The 21269-nt window shown below is 48.1% G+C and overlaps 1 protein-coding gene across 1 annotated transcript; it reads right to left on the reverse strand.

Moving 5' to 3' along the window:
- Window positions 1-1065: 1065 nt before the first annotated feature.
- On the reverse strand, window positions 1066-20798 carry LOC149353410 (kelch-like protein 10). Its single transcript, XM_089575818.1, has 11 exons — window positions 20551-20798; window positions 19728-19950; window positions 14502-14651; window positions 13293-13495; window positions 10652-10730; window positions 8985-9184; window positions 7525-7693; window positions 6333-6487; window positions 4717-4895; window positions 3319-3438; window positions 1066-1274 (listed from the first exon to the last, which is right to left on the reverse strand). The coding sequence occupies exons 1-11, from the start codon at window positions 20796-20798 to the stop codon at window positions 1066-1068; spliced, it is 1935 nt and encodes a 644-aa protein (XP_089431944.1).
- Window positions 20799-21269: the final 471 nt, after the last annotated feature.

The following is a 21269-nucleotide window of genomic DNA, read 5'->3' on the forward strand; positions in this document are numbered from 1 at the left end:
CTGTGAAATCAGTTCTTCTCCTTTATACAATGTACATTTCGAACATGTGGGGAGCGCAATAAAACAATATGGAGGGCAAGTAAAGGTAATATAAGTGCTTTAGGCCAGTACCAGTTTGCCAACTTTTCCTTATTGCTGCAAATTTATATGCTCGCCGAGTCGATTTCGCGGTGTTTTGAATGTAGACAGATTATTGAGAATTTGCAGTTATCAATGCAGTATTTAAATCACGATTGGCCACCACTCCTCTCAGCCGATAAATTTTGGAGGATTTTAGCTGCTGAAAATGTCCACTAGGTTCCGCTACACTTATTTTTCTTGTAACCTTCAAGGAAAAGCCACTCATCATGTTAAGTAGGACTCAGATGGACAGTACAGGTCAGATCTTCGACGTCGTGCACTCCTTTCGAAAATAAATTTGTACGTCTCTTTTTTTTTGGGAAAATTTTTTAGAAGGCTCTTTTTGTTTCTTTTTTTTATTTGCCACGCGTTCTGAGGCGCACCCTTCGTATTTCCGGTGCTCTCGAACGAGCTACTTTGTTTGAGACATCAAAGCTCTAATGCAAACCAAAACGAACTTAGAAAAATGCCTTCGCGACTAGTGTTACAAAGAAAAATGTCTCGTTTAAGTCGGGAAAGTATAAAAATAAGGATGATAATAATATTTACAGAAAGTATTCCGAAAAAAAGGAAATACTGGTGCCAAGTGCACACAAAGTGACAAAGTCAACCGATGGCATGCAATATATATCATACATTACAGGCACTAGTTCACATAATGAAGGCCCAATGGTGACCTTTGACATTTACTGTACAACATTCAGCAGCAGATGAAATTCACTTTAGCGACGCATTAGATATGCTCGCAATATTCTAGCAAGCAAGCCGAGGAATTGACCTGTGGAATATCTACCTTTGCAAATAAAATGCCAACTAATATCATTCGCCCTCAGAGGTACTATATGACTGAACAGTCTATCGCGATTAATTACTTTATTGCTTCTTTGATGAAGCTGAATTGCATTTTAGCACTGCAGTGAACACGAATTAGGTATAGAAGTTTCGTCAATGCGGTTCAGTTGCGATCGGGAATTCTTCTGCTGAGAGGTATATTACACGAAAGTATGGTAAAGTAGGCATATACTCACCCGGATTGGCTACATCGTATACGATGCTTGCCGTCGAGGCACTGCAGTTCATATTTATGGGTTGAGCCGGATACCATTTACGGCCTTTGATGTCGTACCGCTCGACCAGAGACACGGTCGTCATTCCTAGTGGGGCGGTGAAGGCGGAAATAAATCACTAAAGGTGCGCGTCATTAATTATTGCTTTCTGAACCACCCCTTTTGAGGAGCTTATTAGTAAGCAATAAACAAACCTGAAACCGAACGAAACAATCGCAGTAGTGATTATGGGCAACGAATGGACGCCTAGACACCTCCCAGCGTGAGTTGCTGCAGCACAAGGAGCCCATCGAGGCGTTTTTCAAAACTTCCGGTTTGCTGACGTCACTCCCAGCTCTCATTTTCTGGTCAGTAACGTCCCTACCGGTTGTCGGTTTCGGTTGTACGACGTCACATTACATGTTTGTCACGACCGCGTATGAAGTGTGATGCTTAGTCGTACACCTCGTCATACGAACCCACCATATGTGGTCACGTGACCTGACACTTGGCACCTACAGCCGCCGCGGTGGCTCAGTGGTTATGCTGCTCGGCTGCTGACCCGAAAGACGCGGGTTCAATCCCGGCCGCGGCGGCTGGAATTTCTTTGAAGGAGAAATTCTAGAGGCCCGTGTACTGTGCGATGTCAGTGCACGTTAAAGAACCCCAGGTGGTCGAAATTTCCGGAGCCCTCCACTACGGCGTCTCTCATAGCCTTAGTTGCTTTGGGACGTTAAACCCCATTAACCAAACCAAATCAAACTTGGCACCTACCCAGCTGTGACACTGGACGTCGCCAAACGAGCCAACGAGCTCCTTATGTTTCGCATAATAAGATGGCAACGTTTTGTAATGTATTGGAATGTATTGCTTTGTTTTTTATCTGTCTTGAGATGCTTCCATGGCCTTGGGTTGCACTTGCATCTTCATTTTTGTACATGTACAAGTATTCGCCTTGTTTGCATCTGTTCCGCCATTGCCTCTGAGCAATGCAAGCGTAGTGAAGCGGGTGTCATGCAAAGCGTATCAGCTTGCAACCCTTGCCCGTTTCCAGAGGATGTATTTCTAAATCAGGTGCTGAGATGAATCAGTTATCAACAATTCATAAATCTACAATATACCATCTTTGCCAAAACTAAACAAGTAACGGGGTTTGCTTCTCAGCCGTATAGTGGAATCTTTACGGCGTCCCTAAACACCAAAATGTCTCAAAAGGAGAGGATAATGTTTCAGTTTACGTTAGATGCCTTTAAAGCTTAAGAGGTGGGATAAGTGCTCCACTACACGGATATGAAACAAACCTTGTTGCTAGGCTACTTCCGGCAAAGACGGCACAATGGAATCTCTTAAGGATTTGGGATGGTCCTAAAGCAATGAGCAAAAATGTAGGCTGAATGTCATCCTCACCATCATAATCAGAGAGGCTAAGCTTGCTGCAAGCGAGATAAAGAAATGTATAATTCCCACCGATCTCTAACTAAACACGTCCTGTGACCATACCCGAGAAAATTCCCGAACGCCTTCTAACATGACTTTCGCCATATAATTTTCTAACCCACTCTATGCCACACAAGGCTCAGTTTCTTTTGCCTTGAATTTGGCTCACTTCTTTCGGCACAAACATACGTGAATTCAAAGCAGAAAAAGAAATCTTTTTTTTTCTATTCTGGCAACTACATGTCTACAGGATGAAAGCTAGCTGCACACTAAAACCTCCCACATAAATTCTTCGTCAGCATACGTGGCCGTCGAATAACTCCGGGGCTACCCTATAAGCCTTGTTCGCTCAGCAGTATTGCGCAAATAAGACGGCAGATAAAGAATCTGCGGCAAAATGTGAGCTGCTTGTCGTACTTGTCTTGTCCTCGTGTTCCTCGTGGAAGGGTTCCCAAATAATTATCTTGAAATATAGATTTCAGATACGTATGACAGTTCGATTATACTTCATACATGTATGTCTTGACCAGACTGAATACCATAGAACCCCCCCCCCCCCCATTACTTCCGCTCTTTGCGGCGACCCGATTGATTCAGTGGGGTCTATATATACGTCCACCTACTGAATGGGCTGACTGAGCCGCTTTGATGAATGCTCTGCGTTCTTTGTCTCGTGCGCATGCGCAAGAGACGTGAATAGCGCGCGTATACACACCGCTGAAGCCTCCTATCGCGTAGATAAACCCTTCAAGGACGACAGCGGCGAAGTTACTCCGGGCTTGGCTCATGCTGGGCAGCTCGGAGAAACGAGCCCTTCTGGTGTCGAGCTGCTCCACTGGAAAGAGAAACACGGATGAAGGAGAGGGAAAAAGTATTAGTTTGTTCTGATGACAGACTGTTGCCACTTGTAGGTGGCGGTAAGCAGGATGGCATACAAGAAATAGTTGTTGTAGGGAGGGAGATGGGTTTTTCGAGAATGGTGTAGAGGCCTCGCGAGAACATGAGGATAGAAGGATAGAATAGATCCGACACCTGTCAAGGCCACTTTTCGAGCGTATACAGTACCGTTCTCACGCTGAACGCTCATAATGACGATCACTGATTGGTCCAAACATAAGCACGTCACTCATGACGTCTAAAGGCCCCCTTTTCTTTCCTCTACCCTTGTCCCTCGCTGCGTTTGTCACGCTGGGCACCTGCCTTATATGGATGGATACAAATTAATGGACTAGCTAACGTGCATGAATAAAGTTTAGACGATCAATGGGACTGATGTGGCAGAGTACGCGTTAGCACTAATGCGCGCCACAGACGGAGCAGCAGCCGCCGCTAAAGGGTTCAGACCATGCGAGCGAGTGGCGCGACACGCCAAGCCCTCGCTGCACTATCCCCACCTGCCACCCGTCGCCTTCCACCCTCTATTCGCTATCCCTCCCGTTTTCCCACTTCCCTGAGAGTGGAGAAGGAAATCTCCCTCTCCTCTTCGTCACCAGCCACCCATTGATTCCCACCCTCTCCCACGTTCCCTCTCTCCACCTTTCCTACTGCCAACAGAGGCTTCATACGGACAAACGGCAAGATTCTTCCAACACGGTGGTTCTAAAACTAACGCAAATGATAAAGCGTTGAAGAGGGCAATAAAAAACGAAACTTTTTTGTTCAGAGCCACAGGATTCCAAATGAACACCTTCAGCAAAACGGAGAGTTGAGCTAGTTGGTACATACTGATGGGAAAAAACAGCGCTGAGACGAGGGACAAAGAAAGGACAAAGGAGGACAAAGCGCCGGTCCTGTTGTCTTCTTCTTTCTTAGTCCCTCGTCTCAGCGCTGTTTTTTTTCCCCAGCAGGATGAACACCTTCCTTTGCGACATTGACTTGTTTTATACGCTTATTTTCATGCACACCTATTTTAATGAAACAGCTGTATCCTTTGAATTTTGCGTTATTGCTTCAACGCTTCACTGCTGTACATCACAAGCTGGAGTTTAGCGCATTGCCTTCTTGGTTGCCGCTGAGCCATTGGACCAAAACCGTTACTACTAAGACCACAAGTTCCCTTTCACCTTGTCTCGCTTTGTAATCCAAGAAGCGTGGTCACAAATCAAAAGCGTACTTGTGGACAGACGCGTGACGCCGTTGTAACCACCGATCACGTAGATGATATCCTTGTGCGTGGCGACCTTGACACCGCTCCGAGGCGTGGACATCGTCAGCACCCTGGTCCATGTGTTCGATGACGGGTCGTAGCACTCGACCGTGTCCAGCACTTCCCGACCCGTGAAGCCACCCACGCTGAGCCGAGAAGAAGAAAGCAATCGATGGGGCGAAGCTTTTAATATGCATTCTACGTACCACGCCCAACCCTCAAGGATACTATATGCACCCGCTCTCAAGAACGCATGCCAAAACCCGTAACCGGGCGTGTACGTGGCGCCATCTCGGTTGTGAGCTGTACATTACACAAGCATACCCGGCTACTTATCAGTAGCAGCCCTCTTACCTCCACAGCTGTACAAAGGCCTATAAAAGTGATGGCCAATTAGCCCTGTTCTGAGCCAAGTGTGGCCAACCTATCCACCCCCACCCACCGCAATATAAAATGGAACCTCAAGTGATGCGACTGTTAGAGACAGAAAGACAGCGACGTGGACTAGAGAAGCAATGCCGGTTGATGATGTCCTAGCTAAAATAAAAAAGAAATGGGTTTTATGCGACCAAATATTATGAAGAGCACATGACCGCCGGCCTTTCAGGGTAGGAGAATATATTTCAAGGGAAGGAAAAGTACCCCATGAGGTGGCAGGAAGTTAGGTGCATAGCTAAGAGCAGGCAAGCTGCTGTAATATAGCTGAGATCACGGGATGAGCGTGGGCGAGTATTTCTTTTTCCCTTCGTCCATTTCGTCCCTTTGTCCGTGTCTGAACATTAGTGTTCCTATGATATCAACTGAACACTAACTAGATCGATCAACCGCTTTCGTGTGATAGAGTACCCACCTATATCGAAGGGCAGGCCTAATTGCATGTCCCCTATGTGCCATAAAACCCAACACAACACAACAAAATAATTGCATGTCCGTAGTATATGCGTGTCTTCTGCAGTGGATGTTGGCTGAGCGCGGTTGAGGGCAACGTTCAACACAGTTTAGAGCAAGACATACATACGGAAAGTGGTAGCGAATCAGTTCACCGACTGTAACCGGTTTTGATGTAACATGCCACCAGAGAACACTTCACCAGTTTAAAATACAGCCTATTGGCTAAGCACTAGTGCAAATGGAATTTATATTTTAACATGAAGTGCCCGCTTCCCAATTTCATGACTGACATGCTTTAATTTTTTTTAGACGCCTTTGTTTCTTATTTTCCTCCCCCATATACTTCCCAAAGCCTTATTCCCCTAATATCCCACACCAGAGTAAGAGTAATATCCCACACCAGAGCTAGTTCGTTGTTCTAACACGAGAGGCAAAATATCTGCTCAACAATAAATAATAGCATTTCCCTCCAGAAAGCTCCCAAAAACAAGTCAAGTTGTGTGAAGCCAACGGGACATTCAATATACTTTCAGAAAATTATATTCTTCTCCTAATGACAGTGTTTCTTTGCGTGACGTCCAGCTATCGATCTGCACTACTTTGGCGAGAAAACCTCTGCTTGTCGGCCGAGCTGACCTTCAGTTGCAAGCATGTCCAGTTTCGCTAAATCACATTCATTCCCCCAAGCTCACATGTAGATTCGTCCTGCAGCCGTCGTGGCAGCAGCGTCGCTTCTGACGTCATTCATGGGTGCAACCTGGGTCCACTGATTCTTCTTGGCGTCGTAGCGTTCGACGCTGCTAGTCCGCAGGCGGCCATCAAAGCCACCCATGGCATAGATTAGACCCTGCGACGAGACGAGAAATCCAGGCAGAGACCAGGTACATGAAGAAAAGGGTTCACCAACGTCATCATCATCATCAGAATTTCTTTTAAGCCCTTTTAGCACAAAGGGAGGACTTGTCGTGCGTCACACGCTCTAAACACGAATACACGTATATGGCAGTAAAAAGAGAATACATACTCTTTAAAGAAGGGTGTGCGCTAGAGGACAGTTTACACCCTTTTTACTCCATTCTGTTTAGAGTACTGGAGAAAGTTCCCAGTTGCTTCGCAGCGTTTCTGCAGAGAAACACCTCAATTTTTTTTTTTTCTCGCATACCACACAAGCTTTGATCTTTCTGTTATCATCTGTTGTAAGACAAGGCAATTTGAACGTCATAACATAAAGAGAACAGGCGGCCGCCCTCCCTTCTTTTTGTTCGGGAAACACACTGAAAGGGTCCGGTTTACCAGCCGTCGCACGTTGAAAGAGGTGAACGACAACTGATTGTTAGCATATTTCTAGGTCAGCCTATCGCATACTTCATCTACAGTGCATAGCAATGGCTTGTGGATGTGAGATTTAGAACATCGAAGAGAAGCTCTGCAGGGGCCAACTCCTCATCATGCTAATTTTAAATAAAGCCAAATTCTTTCCGACACCTCATTTGTTTTATTCTCTGTAAACTATAGTCTGAGCGTTCAGCTGCTTGAATAAAATTTCGAGCCTCAAAAGGTTACTAACTCGCTCTTGATTCACCCTACTAAACTACATAGCACTGCCAGCGGAATATGCCTGGTTTTGACGGATTCAGAGTTTCGTAATCGACATCTTTGAAGTGATATCGATTTGAAATGCATGGTCGTCGTGTATGCCTTTCTCGCTGCAGCCGGCGTTGCTGGACCACTATTTGTAGAAAGGCCATCCCTGACGAATGGCTTGTCCAGAGGGCCGTTGAGCATGCTTCGTTTCGCTATAATGACGAGAATCGCGTTAAAACTGGGAAGGACAAGAGCAGATGCCAGAGAGATCTGGTTGCCTTCGCTCTCGTAGTGCCTTGCCTGCAGTGTGGCGACGCTGACATAGCAGCGGGCTTGCATCATGTTGGCCTTGTGGCTCCATCGGTTCAGGTTGACGTCAAAGCAGACGACGGAGTGGTAGCACTCGCGGCCGTTGAAGCCGCCCACGATGTAAATGCAAGAGTTAAGAACCGCCGCGCCATGGTACGCCCTGCGGGGGAGGAAAGCACATTGCGCCGACGACCGCATAACCCAGAAGTTATGGTAAAAGAAACAAGGTTTTGCCGTGTGGGCTATTTCCTTAAGTTATGTATTTTGCGGCGCTAAAACGACGGACAGACAGAAGTAGAGAGTAACATTGCACTAATTCACCGACTTGTTCGTCCACTTCTTTCCGTTTGTCGTCTTAGTGCCCTCAAAACTTTGTAACAAGGACCCATATGACGCAGTCTGTTTTGGCCTCATTGGTCGTCACATCATTGACAGAACCCAGAAGCATGTGGCCAGTGAAAAGGAAAGAGGCGCATCACATTTGCATTTGGATCACTTTTGTTTCATGGGCTTCGTAGGTGGGTCTTTTACTGCAAGCGATTTTTTACGCTTAAGTTGTGAGCATGCGCATTAGAATGCCAAGGAGAGGCTGACATAGCGTGAGTGTGTGGAAGCACAACGTAGAGAAGATGAGGGAGGGGGGGCCTTAGTGCGCTGACCAACATTTAGAGAAGTTCTTTTGTCTGCACCATCACCAAATTTTTAGACAGTTTATAGACTGTCTATAACTTCTGTCTATAAAGTCTATGAACTCTAATAGACAAATCCTAGAGAACAGTCTATAGCTAATACAAATGTTATAGACAATCCACAGATTTATGGTCATATACTTTTAGCAGACTATATACTATGAATAGACAAAAATAAATATCTATAGGAAGGCAATAGAGCCTATAAGAAGTCTATTGACTGTCTATAGACCGTTTTTATAAGGGGGGGTCTGTTACATTATTCTCCTTGAGAACATGAAACAATTCGCCCATTTCACGGTGCAGACAGAACTTCTTCAAGAAGAAGGGGGAACGCGCATGTTAGCATAAAATAATTGTCGGGGGCTTAGCTTTGGTTAAGCCTGGTAGGTTGCGAAAGCGAGCGCAGCGCCTCTAACGGAAGGAACGCGGCGCGCCGCGTCTAAAAAAGGAACGCAGTACGCCGCGTCTATAGGTCACGCGTGGCTACCGGCCGCCGCTGCGCGACGACTCGACTTGGCAGCCAATCTCTCACCCTGGCATGACGTCATGCTATAACATCACTAGGCATGGCACGCCGTCAAAGGTCACACGTGGCTACCGACCGCCGCTGCGCGACGACTCGACTGGGTAGCCCATCTCTCACCCTGGTGTGACGTCAGAGGTCATTCTAAAGGTCAAGCGTGGCTACCGGCCGCCGCTACGCGAAAGGCCGTTCATGAGCGTAGTATTGCTTTTGCAATAAAAATGCGCTTTGCATACCGGGGCGTGGTGTACTGGTTTCCCAGGAGGCGCCAGGCACCGGTTCGGCAGTTGAAGGCGTGCATGTTGTTGGTCGCACCCGACGTCCAGCCCCCGAACAGGAACAGGATGTCCTTGGGGATGCGCGGGGTGAGCCACACCTTCGAGGACAGGTCGACGCCAGCACACTCGCCCAGCGCCATCGACTGGCGAGTCAGCGACTGTGCGGGGAATGCGGCATCAAGAACAGCCCAGACCATGGTCTTCGGCCATCACCTCATGAACTCGATTCATATTCATCAAAGCAATTCATTCAGTGCGGAATAATAAGGACACAAATACAGTGCAGGCTGGTCTGCATATGTACAGTCGAACCTCGTAATAAATAAACAGTTTATAACTAAATAATGAATATAACGAAGGAATAGCGATTCCCCTTGGAAGCTCGGTCAACACGGGCTATAACGAAGCTACGGCTATAACGAAGTAATAGGCACGTTTCATCTACATTTGGATAAAGACCTCTTACACTGAACTCGGAGTCCTGTACTACAGCAGCTGTAGCCGCCCTATCATGGCAAATTCCGTAGTGTCGTATTTCCCACGTTTCTCTCATTGGAATCCACTCCGCTACCAAAAGCTACTTTTGGTTATCTGTTCTCCGTATCGGCTATAACGAGCACATCTATTGTACACGAAAAGATGGCAGCGAAGCCGTGCAGTCTGACGCTGCGAATAACTTTTTTCATGCGCTGAGAAATAGGCTGCTGAAACCACTCCCAGGTTAAAGAGTTCGTTATCTCTTCGCGCTTTACGGTTTTCCATGCGTAGGGAAATGAAATATTGAAAAAAAAAACTTCCAGACTACCTCAGTCTCAACGAGTATATGAGCCCGGGAGCAGGTGGATGGCTGGATGAATGAATGCTGAAAGCACTCTGCCAGTTTGGGTACAGGGTGATGACGTGAGCCGCAAGGCTCGTCACTTTTTTCTGTGTAAATTTTTTTCCAGTCTTTCAACCTTAAAAACAGCTACTTTGAATTTTGTCCTTTTTAAGTACAGGTTATGCTGGTTTTAACTCTGTGACGGTTTTCAGTTGTAAACTTATATATATTGCTTACTGACCTGCTTTTAAGCCATCAGTCTAACCGTTTATAACCAACATCTACCGCGGATCCACTCACGTTACCTTCGTTACCCCAAACCCTGAAGCGTTGTGGACAATTCTTGTAGTAAAACCGACATTTCAGTTAGTTGGTCTAGAACCATGGAAAATACTTGGCATAGCATCTTGTCTTTTGTTGGTTTTTTTTTTTTAAGATACTTATTCTGTCTGCTTCGACATCTGTGTGGATACTTCTTCATTCTGCAGAATATCCTCAGTTCTTTTCGTCATATTTACCACCCACTGCACACGAGTCATCATCGTGGGCATATTTCTTTCTGTACAGCATTGAGCTTGGCGCTTTTGGGACTGCGTCATCTGTCGTCATGCTGACCATGTGGGCCTGGAAATGCGCACGCTTACTAAGAAAAAGCGGAGAGGCTGACGGCACAGCTGTCACTGATACTTTGTTAGCCCAATGAGAACGAGAGCGTGAAGAATATACAAAGCACAGACGAAATCCCTTAGGTTCACTTTGTTTCTAAGACAGAGGTAAACCACCTTGATGCAGACCAGCAACCGACCTGATGGATCGCATTGAGGACTTTGAGGCTGTCTCCGTCACCCTGGACTTGAGGATCGGTGACGACCCGGTCGAACTCTCTGCTCGAGAGAAAAAGAAAAGCTTAAAACTGAATGGTCAGTCATGTAGTGATCGATAAAACGCTTAAGGCGCATTGACAAATCGTCCCTGGTAGATTATGCTGCCTTTTATTCTCAAGATTGCAGACTACATATTGGAGCTACGCATCTATTTAGTTAACTACGAAAAAAATAGAATACCTATCCCATGGATTGTAAATATATCCTTTTCAGTCACATGGTCTCTTTCTCCTGTGGTGTCATGCTTTGTTTTCTGTATGTATTCACTATTTCCTTGAATAAACTCATGAGTTGAAAGTCAGGGCTGTGTGTCCTGTTCTCCCTTTCCTTACGTCGTTTTCGCGCTGTGACCACGTTAACTTGAGCAACCAACTCGCCCGTACTCCACCCAAAAAAAAAACAAGTCTGCAAGAAATATTGATGTAAAGAAGTGTGTGCAATTTGCCGTGTCATACAAAGAACAATGAAAGACTAATGCTAAACGTTTCCCTCAGATCGGCCCATAGATCGCTTGTCAGTTTCTTGTCGCATGTTGTCTCAGATTTGGTTTAAATAAGCGAGTGATAGCTATGGCGTAAGAGAGGGGTTATGGTCGCATACCTAGTCTAAGTAACAGCTTACGTAATAGCTGGCTGTTAATTTGTTTTCATTCCCGCTCCAAGGGCGAACCAATACGACGAAGCAGCGATTACGGTGAAATTCTTACATGCAACACCTCACGTGACCTCAAGTCCTCTTGTACGTCATAGTCACCGTTCGAGTGTCGAAATCGAAACTAAACGAACAGAAAAAATTAATTGAAATAATAATAATTGCCGGTCATAGGCAAATTTCGCATGGTGAGATGTATTTTCTAGTCCAAATCTGACAACCCTACTCATTAAAAAATAAAGAAAACAATCCACACAGCATAAATGCTCGTTTTGGAATGTTTAAAGTTGCTAAACTGACTTAAAAACCAACCTTAAATTCTCTTCACAATGATGGTTTTGTCTGTTTATTTGCGCTTTTGTTTTTGGCCTCTAGTGGTTGGCTAGCAGATCAGCTCAAATTAGGGCTGGTCAAGACCACTAGCGGCCGGGCGATGTTGCTCATAACTTGCAATTAGATAAAAGACACCTTTCGCAGACCGCGTAGCATGTTACGATTACCGGAGTACCGAAAGCCCGCCAACCTCTAGCGCGTCCGCGCTAATTGGCCCTCATGCGGCAGGTGCGCGCGCAGCTGTCGGGTACCTAGCGCCATCTGGCGCTGTCAAGGTGATCTGCGCATGCCCCTGACGGCGCACGTGCTCCCGGTACTGCAGTAACGGTAACACGGTACGCGGCACGCTAAAGTTGCCTAATAGGCACCTTTAGCATACCGTGTACCGCGTTACCCATACCGGTACCGGAGTACCGGGAGCCTGCGCGCAGCCAGTTCGCATGCGCAAAATCGCCTTGATGGCGCCAGATGGCGCCAGGTACCTGGCAGCTGCTCACGCGCCTGCAGCATGGGGACCAATGAGCGTATGCTCACCGGCAGTGGGTGGTGTTGAGATCGACGTCAGCGGGTCTCGTTTGTAACCAGCCAGCACACCTGTTTCTGCTGTATATGGCTGCGAGCAACTTCAGACAGCTGATTCCAATTATGGAGTTTGCCCGGTCGGAGTGCAGGACCAAAACGAAGGGGCTGAAGTTTAAGCAAAACCAGATCCCCTTTCCGAAGTGTCCGCACGTGTCGAACGCCGCCGCCGCCGCGGGGAGACGGACGTTATCTTCCCCAATTGCTGTGACCGTGCCGGGGAACAAAGGGCTTCGGTTCCTGTGTCTCTTTGGCATGCCAAGCACCGCGACAAGCTGGCGGGCATCATTCGAACATCTCCAAGGACGAGGGACCACTTTCCGACCTTTTCGTGACCTCGCGTTCCGGCCTCGAGCGGCGGGTGTGATATGATGAACAACAGATGTCGGTGACCCGCGGGAACCTTCGGCTGGCCGGAAACCACCTACCGCAGTCGACTCTACCTCGACGGCAACCTTCTTTCCCTCAGACTCAACATGTGACGGGGGCGTGACCCTAAGTGCGGCGTTGTGTTTGTGCGCACAAGAGAAAGCTCTAGGCCCCTCCCACTCCCTCGTGGGCGTCCTCAACCTAGAGACTTGAGGGAACGAGAAGGATATAAAAGTTGACAACGAATGCGGCAGAAGAGTCTCACTTCAGTCTCACTTCTATTCGCTTTGATGTAAAAATTTAAATAAACCCTCTAGTAATCTTCCTCCCATCACCAAACTCTTTGACTCGACGGCACTCATGTCCTGGTGGTGGTGGGAACGGGTTCGAAGCTTGACCGCGGTTTCATCAAGCAGCGAGCTAGCAACGACTCCTAACCCGCATCTATCCAACAGCGGGCTCCCGGTACTCCGGTACCGGTAAGAGTAACACGGTACACGGTATGCTAAAGGCGTCTATTGACTACCGGCAACTGTGGAAAACCGTACAGCCTGCTGTTCTGCCTCCGGCTTCGAAGCCAATCAGAGCGCTCACACCGCGGAAGTAGGCCTAGGGCGACGTGGAACTCACGAGACGGTGCACCCCGCGAATCGCACGAGGGGCAGAAGCTGGGCGAGGTACTTCTTCCGCTCCGCTACGTCTGTGGATATCCACTTGAGGATCGAGCGGAAAGTATCGTCCACTTCGCTAGGCGCGTGTAGCCGGTTGTCCATCAGGATGGTCCGCAGCTCCTCAGGGGTGAGAGACTGGAACTGCTCATCGTTCTCCCAGACCTGTGCCAAGAGAAAGAAAAACGACTTTTTCAACTGAACGATGCAATTAAGTCGAAGGTATGAGTGTTGCCACCTACATATGACGTCTAATGTTGCGCGTAAGCAGGTTGCCCTCATAACAGGTCCGCGTGAGGCCTTCGAAAGTAAACCAGCGAGTTTTCTTATGATGCTTCTCGCAACCTTCCCGATAGGTTTGCATCTGCATATTCATCTGTTAACGAAGAATTTAGACATTAATAACAGATAAGGTAAGACAAGAAGATAAGGCAATGCAGAAAATAAGATAAAGTTTACGCATATGCTGAAATTCAATTCTATTTGTTTAGACTGCACGGCTGAAGTGTAGCTCGCGGTATTTGTGGAAACAGCGCCAAAGACACGGACAGACAAATAGATGGAACCAACGCTTACCATCAACTGAAGGATTTATTCCAGCAGATCACAAAAAAGTAGAATTTCGCGATCAAGTGCGCATGTTCGCAGATAAGAAACCAAGCACTGAAATTCATTCAGGCTCGTCTAGATAGGAAATTTGACAATCATGAATAACAACAGACGGGGTGCTTACACACGTGTCACGATTCTTGTGGATAAGGTATGCTTCTTTCAATACTCTTGCTATTGTATCTTTTTGCTTGCAGAACACCGAAGCCTGGCGAAGCCTGGATACGTGGCGACATTTTTTGTGATGAAGTGCCTAGCTCGAGGACGGAGCGCTAATCAAGGAACCGCTGTCTTCCCTTAATCGTATGTTCAAGCATCTGCCTGCTTGTCTTATGTGCACTTTTTCTCGCACGTGAACAGTCAACGGTCGTCCCATCTGCTTGCTTGTCCGTATATTTTGAACTGTTTCTAGAAATATGACGCACCAACTAGCTCAACGTTCCATTTTACTGTAGTTTTATCCCGTCTGTGGAGTATGCTTGTTCTTCAACATATTTCGGTTTACAGCATCCTAAACGCGCAACCCGGGTAGTGTCGCTGAAGTTCGCCCTGGAGTTCACACCTCATCGAAGTGTCGGATCAGGTAGCGAAGGGCATCTGTAGCAAGGTTGTTGTATCCCCTGGTGAGGGCCAGATGGTAGGTGTCGATGCAGGAGTCCGGTTCCAGGTTCTGCTTAAGCATGTTGATGCAGTGTTCGCGAATCTTGCTTATCTGCGTCATCAGAGTGAATAGAAGTGAAATAAAATTCTAATGAAGCTCAGGAGTTATTGCACAAAGCGAAAAGTCTGAAAAAAGAGTCTTCAGAGAAGATCACTTCGAGGACTGCCCAGGGAGTGCGAAGAATTTTTTTTTCTCGAAGTGGGAAAGAGTATCTACAGGTAAAAGCCTTTTGTCTTATTTAAGTTAAAAAACTTTTTGTGGCATGGTAATGTCCCTATTATTATGAGCTAGGTTCCCCTACATCTAAACTCTATACGCGCGCATTAATGGGCAACGTCATAGCTGTCCACTATCCAGTCGAACGGAAGATTCGTTGCACGTGCGTTAAGGCACCGTGCAAATCGCATGCTCATGTGTACTCTGGGAACTTTTTGTATTTATTACCGGCTGCATCTTCCAATTTTCACAGAAACATGAAGTCCAAATAGGTCCCATTTTTGGCCCTTGGTTCACGCAAGTGTCCATGATCGTGTCCTGGTATCGACGTGTAAACCGCCTCTCTTAAAAATAACAAGACCAGGCATCCTCATTTCCCTAATCCCTGATTTCTGGCCATTAACGTTTCCAGGAGGGCAGAAGCGGTAGCCTGGACGCCGTGACTTTCCTTGACAGCTTTTAAAAACGCAAATATGCACAGCATGACATGGCTGCAGAGGAAATGAATGACGCCTTTGGCTGCAATGTTCGGTGTCAGGAACACAGCTGCTTGTGGTAAGGGGACACTTGTGGCGATGATGATACTGATGATAACGTCGCCGAGTTCGTAGCTGCACGGTAACAAGTTATCTTTTGTTTTATCGCCGTTGTTGAGAAAAGTTCTATTGGTCTAGCCAGGTGCTCTCGCTGGTGCTTCACCACCATCCCGTGGGTGACACGGTTAGACGTTGGGAAATCGATAAATAGCATATCATTTATCGATTCCATCAGTCCTAACAAATAGATATTAAACATCTGAGCAATCATGAATGGTGTAAGACATCATGTTTATATCTCTCAATAACAATCTTTGTCATGGTCAATTTTATCACTTGAATGCACGGGAAGGGCCATCGCTTAATGTTCTCTTTTTTTTAACTTGTGACTGACCCAGATCAACGAGAACGAAGCGACAGGAGCGGGCGCAGCCGTGGGTATGTGCCATTAAGCCTAAGGACATCATCATCATCATCAGTCCGCGTGACGCACGCTCGCAGACAACAGCCGGGACAGCGTGTTCGCCAAATGCAGCCGGTACAGCCAGCAATGACAGCGCCGCCCACCGGCAGGTAGCAGCCACATTAAGGCTGGTTATAAATATTCATTCAGAACGACGGCTTGACATCGCCGCTATGGCGCAGTGGATTAGAGCCACGTGTTGCGTATGGAAGGTCGGCCGTTCGACTACGCTCTCTGTACTGTAATTTTATTGTTTTTTTATTCATCTCTTTACAATTTTTTCCCTTTTAGGTCGCAAATCGTGATGCTTAGTGCCATATAACGCCGTTTAATAGGATTTATTATCCCTTTTAGGTAAGCCGTAGTGACAATCTTCAGTCACCGTGATCAATTCACCGTGGTTTCAAGCCATGTGGCTGTACAGGCTGCAGTTGGCGAATACGCAGCCGGGCATCTCAACTCTTCATCGCGCTGGTTGATTGGCTTGGCACCGGGCAGCCATAGCTGCGCTATCTCTCCTCATTTCTGAGTCCAGGACAAAGCTGGTCACAGAACCACGTCTGCTTGGTAGCACCGTGCATCGAGACCCTCGTCTTCCGGCCTCCTCTTTTAAGACTGACGTCTCTCCCGATTGCCAGCGTGCTGAACGCCTGCACGTTGGCTCGTCGACATCTACGATGAGCCGCTCCATGGAGACTACGAAAGTTACGCCGCTGCTGCCTCCGACGGGCAGTGTCCAGCAACCGACCCTCCTTGCAACCGTTTCTTCACCGATTATGCGACTCTACGCTCCTGATTTCTGTATTCGGTTCATGCCGGCGAAGGTCCCGAGCCACCCCAGTTTGATCGTCGTCGTAACTCCACGATCCACGATGTCTTCTAGCACGCGTACAGAAAGGTCACTTCCGTCGCAGCTGACCCCTGCGCGTCGTGCTTCATGGACCTGTCTCTCTGCTTAATGGCTCGACGCTGGCACCAATGCTCCGTTCGGACGTGGCTGCTTAAACTCTGTCCACAGCAGCACCTTCGTGAACGAAGGGACTGACCGGACCGACCCTTTACACTACTTGTTCTATGTGCGCAAACGTTTGCACCTGGAGTCCTCAACAAACCGTCAGTTGGTCACATCCCGCAAAGTGCCCGAGGTTAAGCGAGACTCAAAGGGCTGCTACACATACTGGGAAGGAATGCGCTGTATGCAGAGGCTGATGATAGATCAACACGCCTCAATCACGTCTTCTTCACGTTTCTCCGGTTCCATGGGTAAACAGACTACCCAAGGATAGCAAGCCTTGCGCAAGAAGACCTAGAGCCTATGGGCCTGGCCATCTGCTGCAGCCACCAGCCTTGGCCTGTCTAATTTGCTGAATAATGGTGTGTCCACCCGGAAATGTAGACTCATACCACAAGATTGCTCTGTCACCTTTCTGAAAGACTCGTACTGCTTCGGTAGCTTATTGCTACCTGTTACCCGCATTCTGAGATTATTCCATGGGTTAGCTTGACCGAATGCGTCACAGTCCGCGAGAAGTATGCCAACCGCCAACATCTGAGCATCTCTACTCCGTCCTGCGCGATTTTGGTTGACTCGGCGCCGGGCACACTCTCTTACGTGTTCTCATTTCTGAGCACAGGCCGAAACTGGTCACACAACCACGTCTGCTTGCTAGCATGGGATCCATGGCTTTCATCCTACCTTTGGAAGAGTGCTACTCTGCTGATCTTCCCACCAGTTTCTTCATCCGTCAGCCTATTGAGCCTCGGATGCTACTTGTGTCGTCCTAAACCGTCATCCTTCGCACTCTTTCGAGACCGGAATATAAGCAGACGCGCAACACCTACCCCGCCCATTCTCACGACGTCGCAACCACAGCTGCACTGAAGGAGCCACTTGAGACATTCAAGACACCCGAAGGTCACCCGTTTGAACTTTTCCGCCTGTATACGTCTTCTCTGCGTGGTGGACCTGGGCCAAAGGTTTGGGGCAACCAGCATCGGACCTCCGGGAGCCACATATAACCAGTCTGCGACAGTCGAAGCCCCCAGCAGTGATGCCGCAAGTGACAACACCGCACACGTCAGCTGCCACTCAGCATGACAAGAGGCCCGTCTTCGTATCCCTGGTGATGGCTTCCCTCCGGCCTCGACACGTTGTACGACCCTTTTTGTACACTTATTGATTTTCATATCCTCAGTCATGCATACATCGAGGCATGACACTCAAGACGATGCATGCATGCAAAATATTTCTCACAGATGTGCAGAATTTCAGCACTTAGGTCTAGCGGCCTTCTGCTTTCGAGCAGGAACGAGCGTATAGGCGTAAAGAATCAAAGCAAACTAGAAAGCTTAAACAGACGAACCAATTATGGTTACAGCCACAGTCCGCAAGCATCCTAACTGCTTGATACAGTATCGTGCTTCTTTCTGTCACTCTATGCTTTAGCACCCATAATTTGGGATGCGGCGTAGCGTCCTCACCGCTAGTCTAGACAGCTTTCTCCTACTGTCATCTTGTACTGTGCGGTGTCCTATCTTAATTACCCATTCTTTATTAGAACGACTTAACATTCCAGTCTTCTGTCACTATTCTGTCATCTTACTCTCTTGTTCTTCGTCCCTTTTTAGCGACCCTAATTTCGGCAAATAGGAGAATGTCGGTTCAGTCGCTATCCTTGCGGTTCTGGCCTCGGCACTAACACACTGCCTCTCTGGACACGGTAAGTTGCAGTGACGACAGTTCGAATCTTCTCGTTCCAGCGTCTGTAGGAATTCTCCCGCTGCCGTGGGTCCCGTCCAGTATTTGAAGCCACACTTTGTCGCTTCGTTAGAGACGACACTGGTCTAATATAACTCAAGAATGAAGCCAGAGATGGCACTCAAAAGAGGCCCTGCAACCAATGGCATCGACCGATTCTCATGATGTCGCACTTAACCACCTCGCATGTTTTAGCGCGCATCTATTAGCGGCCGTGGTAAGTGAAACGTGGTTGACCTTAACGACGTTGCAATAGGCCAATACCATTGGTAGGAAGGTCTCCTTGGTGGGTCATCATCATCATCATCAGCCTGACTACGCCCACTGCAGGGCAAAGGCCTCTCCCATGTCTCTCCAATTAACCCTGTCCTTCGCCAGTTGCGGCCAGCGTATTCCTGCAAATTTCTTAATCTCATCCGCCCACCTTTCTGCCGCCCCCTGCTACGCTTGCCTTCTCTTGGAATCCACTCCGTTACCCTTAAGGACTAGCGGTTATCTTGCCTTCGTATCGCAAGCGCTGCCCAAGCCCACTTCTTCCTCTTGATTTCAACTAGGATGTCATTAACCCGCGTTTGTTCTCTCACCAACTCCGCCCGCTTCCGATCTCTTAACGTTACACCTATCATTTTCTTTCCATAGCTCGCTGCGTTGTCCTTAACTTAAGCTGAACCCTCTTTGTTAGCCTCCACGTTTCTGCCCCATAGGTGAGTACCGGTAAGATACAGCTGTTGTATACTTTTCTCTTGAGGGATAATGGTAACTCGACCCACCAAACTACCAAACTTCATGAATGGCAGTTTGGTGGGTCTAGTTCCGCTTTATCCTGGAGTTATATCCGACTGCAGGTCAGTTGTTTCATGTGTCCATCTTCAAACACATTTAGTCACAGCATGGGGACAGTGAGCTTCGCTATCGTAACAGCCTCCTGTTGTCCTTGCTCCCTCCGTCTCAAACAGCAGCTGTTCATGGCATCTGGCTGGGCTAGTTCTTGTCGTGTGCATTCATCTACCGTTGTATCTATCTACATGCTGCCCCATGCTACAGGTTACAGCAGGTATCCATCAACCCTTCTGTCAAGCAGTTGATCCCGTGTCGCCAGCAGCGCACTGTCAGTGCACAGCTGGACTCCGTCTTGTTCAATGTCCCCAACTCACGTTGTACTTCTCGGCCATCTCGAGCACTTGACCGACGTTGTGTAGCCCAATACGTCCGTGGAGGGGCACTTGGTAGGCGAAGTCGACGAGCAGCTCGAGCATGTCGCTGCTCATGTCACTCACGACCACGCGGATGGGTGGCATCCACTCCTGCTTCTCCTGATCCTGGTCTTTGGTCATCGCCTCTCTGGTTACGTTGAAGAGGTTGCCGCAGCCGGAGAACCTGCAGTGTGAGGGGCGGCGAGAGGAACGCGAAAAAGGCAAAGCCCTTCACATGAATAAACAGGAAGCAAAGTAGCTCTGCTTGGCTGCCATAGTACACGCTAAAGAAACAAAACAAAGAGTCAGCCTGATGAATTTTCGTGGCTGTGCTATAGAAGACCGCGCACTAAACGGGAACGCGTTCTTACTTCTAGATGCGCCAACCAACTAAAAAGATACCAACTAAACGCTTCGTCTGATCGATGTAGACTAACGACGGGCGATCTTAATCGTAGTTTACATTCTTCCTATATCACTTCAGTTCTTCATGAACATTCTTCATGAACAATGGGCTCCGAATGTTTCCGTTATCGGATGCGTAAGGCATACGGGCTCAAAATGTCTTACTGAATATGTAACAGACGCAGAGCCCTCGTTTTGACTTTGAGTTAACCGGTAATGAATAAATAACGCCACCATTTGAATAACGTACACGCTAAGGGTCAGTAATGGCCAAAGCCTGCGTCAGTTACAGTATGTGTGACGGACACCTTCAACACTGCAACACTGCAGGCGAAACGGTCCGAGAGGACATTCGGGCAAGAAAAGAGCGTTAGCTCACTTGGCTGCCATGACGAACCGGTGCGCCCACACCTCTTCTCCGTCCGTAGCCTTGAAGACGACGTCGCAGAACTGGCGGGCCTTCCTCTGCTTGCTCAGTCCAGGCATGGCTCGGGAAGCGGCTCCGGGGGCGAACGCCGGCTGTCGGCCTTCAAGGTCAGTGAAGAGCAGACCGGCCTCGGACCAGATGGTGATGAGGTTGTACGCGTCGGCGTTGGCGTCCACGGTAGCCACGGAAGGGGAGCTCATCTCTGGTCTCGATGCCTCCTCACAGCTTAGGGTCAGCAGGGCAGGGTGAGCGAGCGAGAGAGCGTCCGACCACCAGTAGTGCCGGGAACAGCAGACCGACTGGCGAGGAGGCTTTGAAAGGCCCACCTTCACAGCTCGGAAAGCGCGCCAACGGTAAACGACACGCGCTGAGTGGCGCGTTGTTGTTGGCCGTTGACGGTTGTTGACATCGTCGTTGTCGTCGCTTGTGCTCGATGTTGCTGGGACTTGCCATGTTTGAACCATTGCAGCGCGATCCGTGTCGTAGTAGTAGTAGTAGTGGTTTTTATTATGCATTGAATATGGAAGGAAAAAGAATTTTTGCTAGCCCCGGCATCTGATATCGCTGCTGGGAGCACCTGAGCTGGGGCAGCGGACATAAAGGATAGCAGGTAGCGTGTAGAAGTGAAAAGAAAGAGGTGAGGGGATAGTAGAAAGTACAGGGGGACCTAT

The sequence above is a fragment of the Amblyomma mixtum genome, chromosome 3, assembly GCF_055824585.1.
Source record: "Amblyomma mixtum isolate Tamu chromosome 3, ASM5582458v1, whole genome shotgun sequence".
NCBI lineage: Eukaryota > Metazoa > Arthropoda > Arachnida > Ixodida > Ixodidae > Amblyomma > Amblyomma mixtum.

Coding starts and splice junctions, on each gene's coding strand:
- LOC149353410 (XM_089575818.1), bottom strand. CDS start 20,798: ATGAGCTCCCCTTCCGTGGCTACCGTGGACGCCAACGCCGACGCGTAC. Junction 14,652..19,727: donor AGATGGCCGAGAAGTACAAC/GTGAGTTGGGGA, acceptor CTGATGACGCAG/ATAAGCAAGATTCGCGAACA. Junction 13,496..14,501: donor TGATCCGACACTTCGATGAG/GTGTGAACTCCA, acceptor CTCTTGGCACAG/GTCTGGGAGAACGATGAGCA.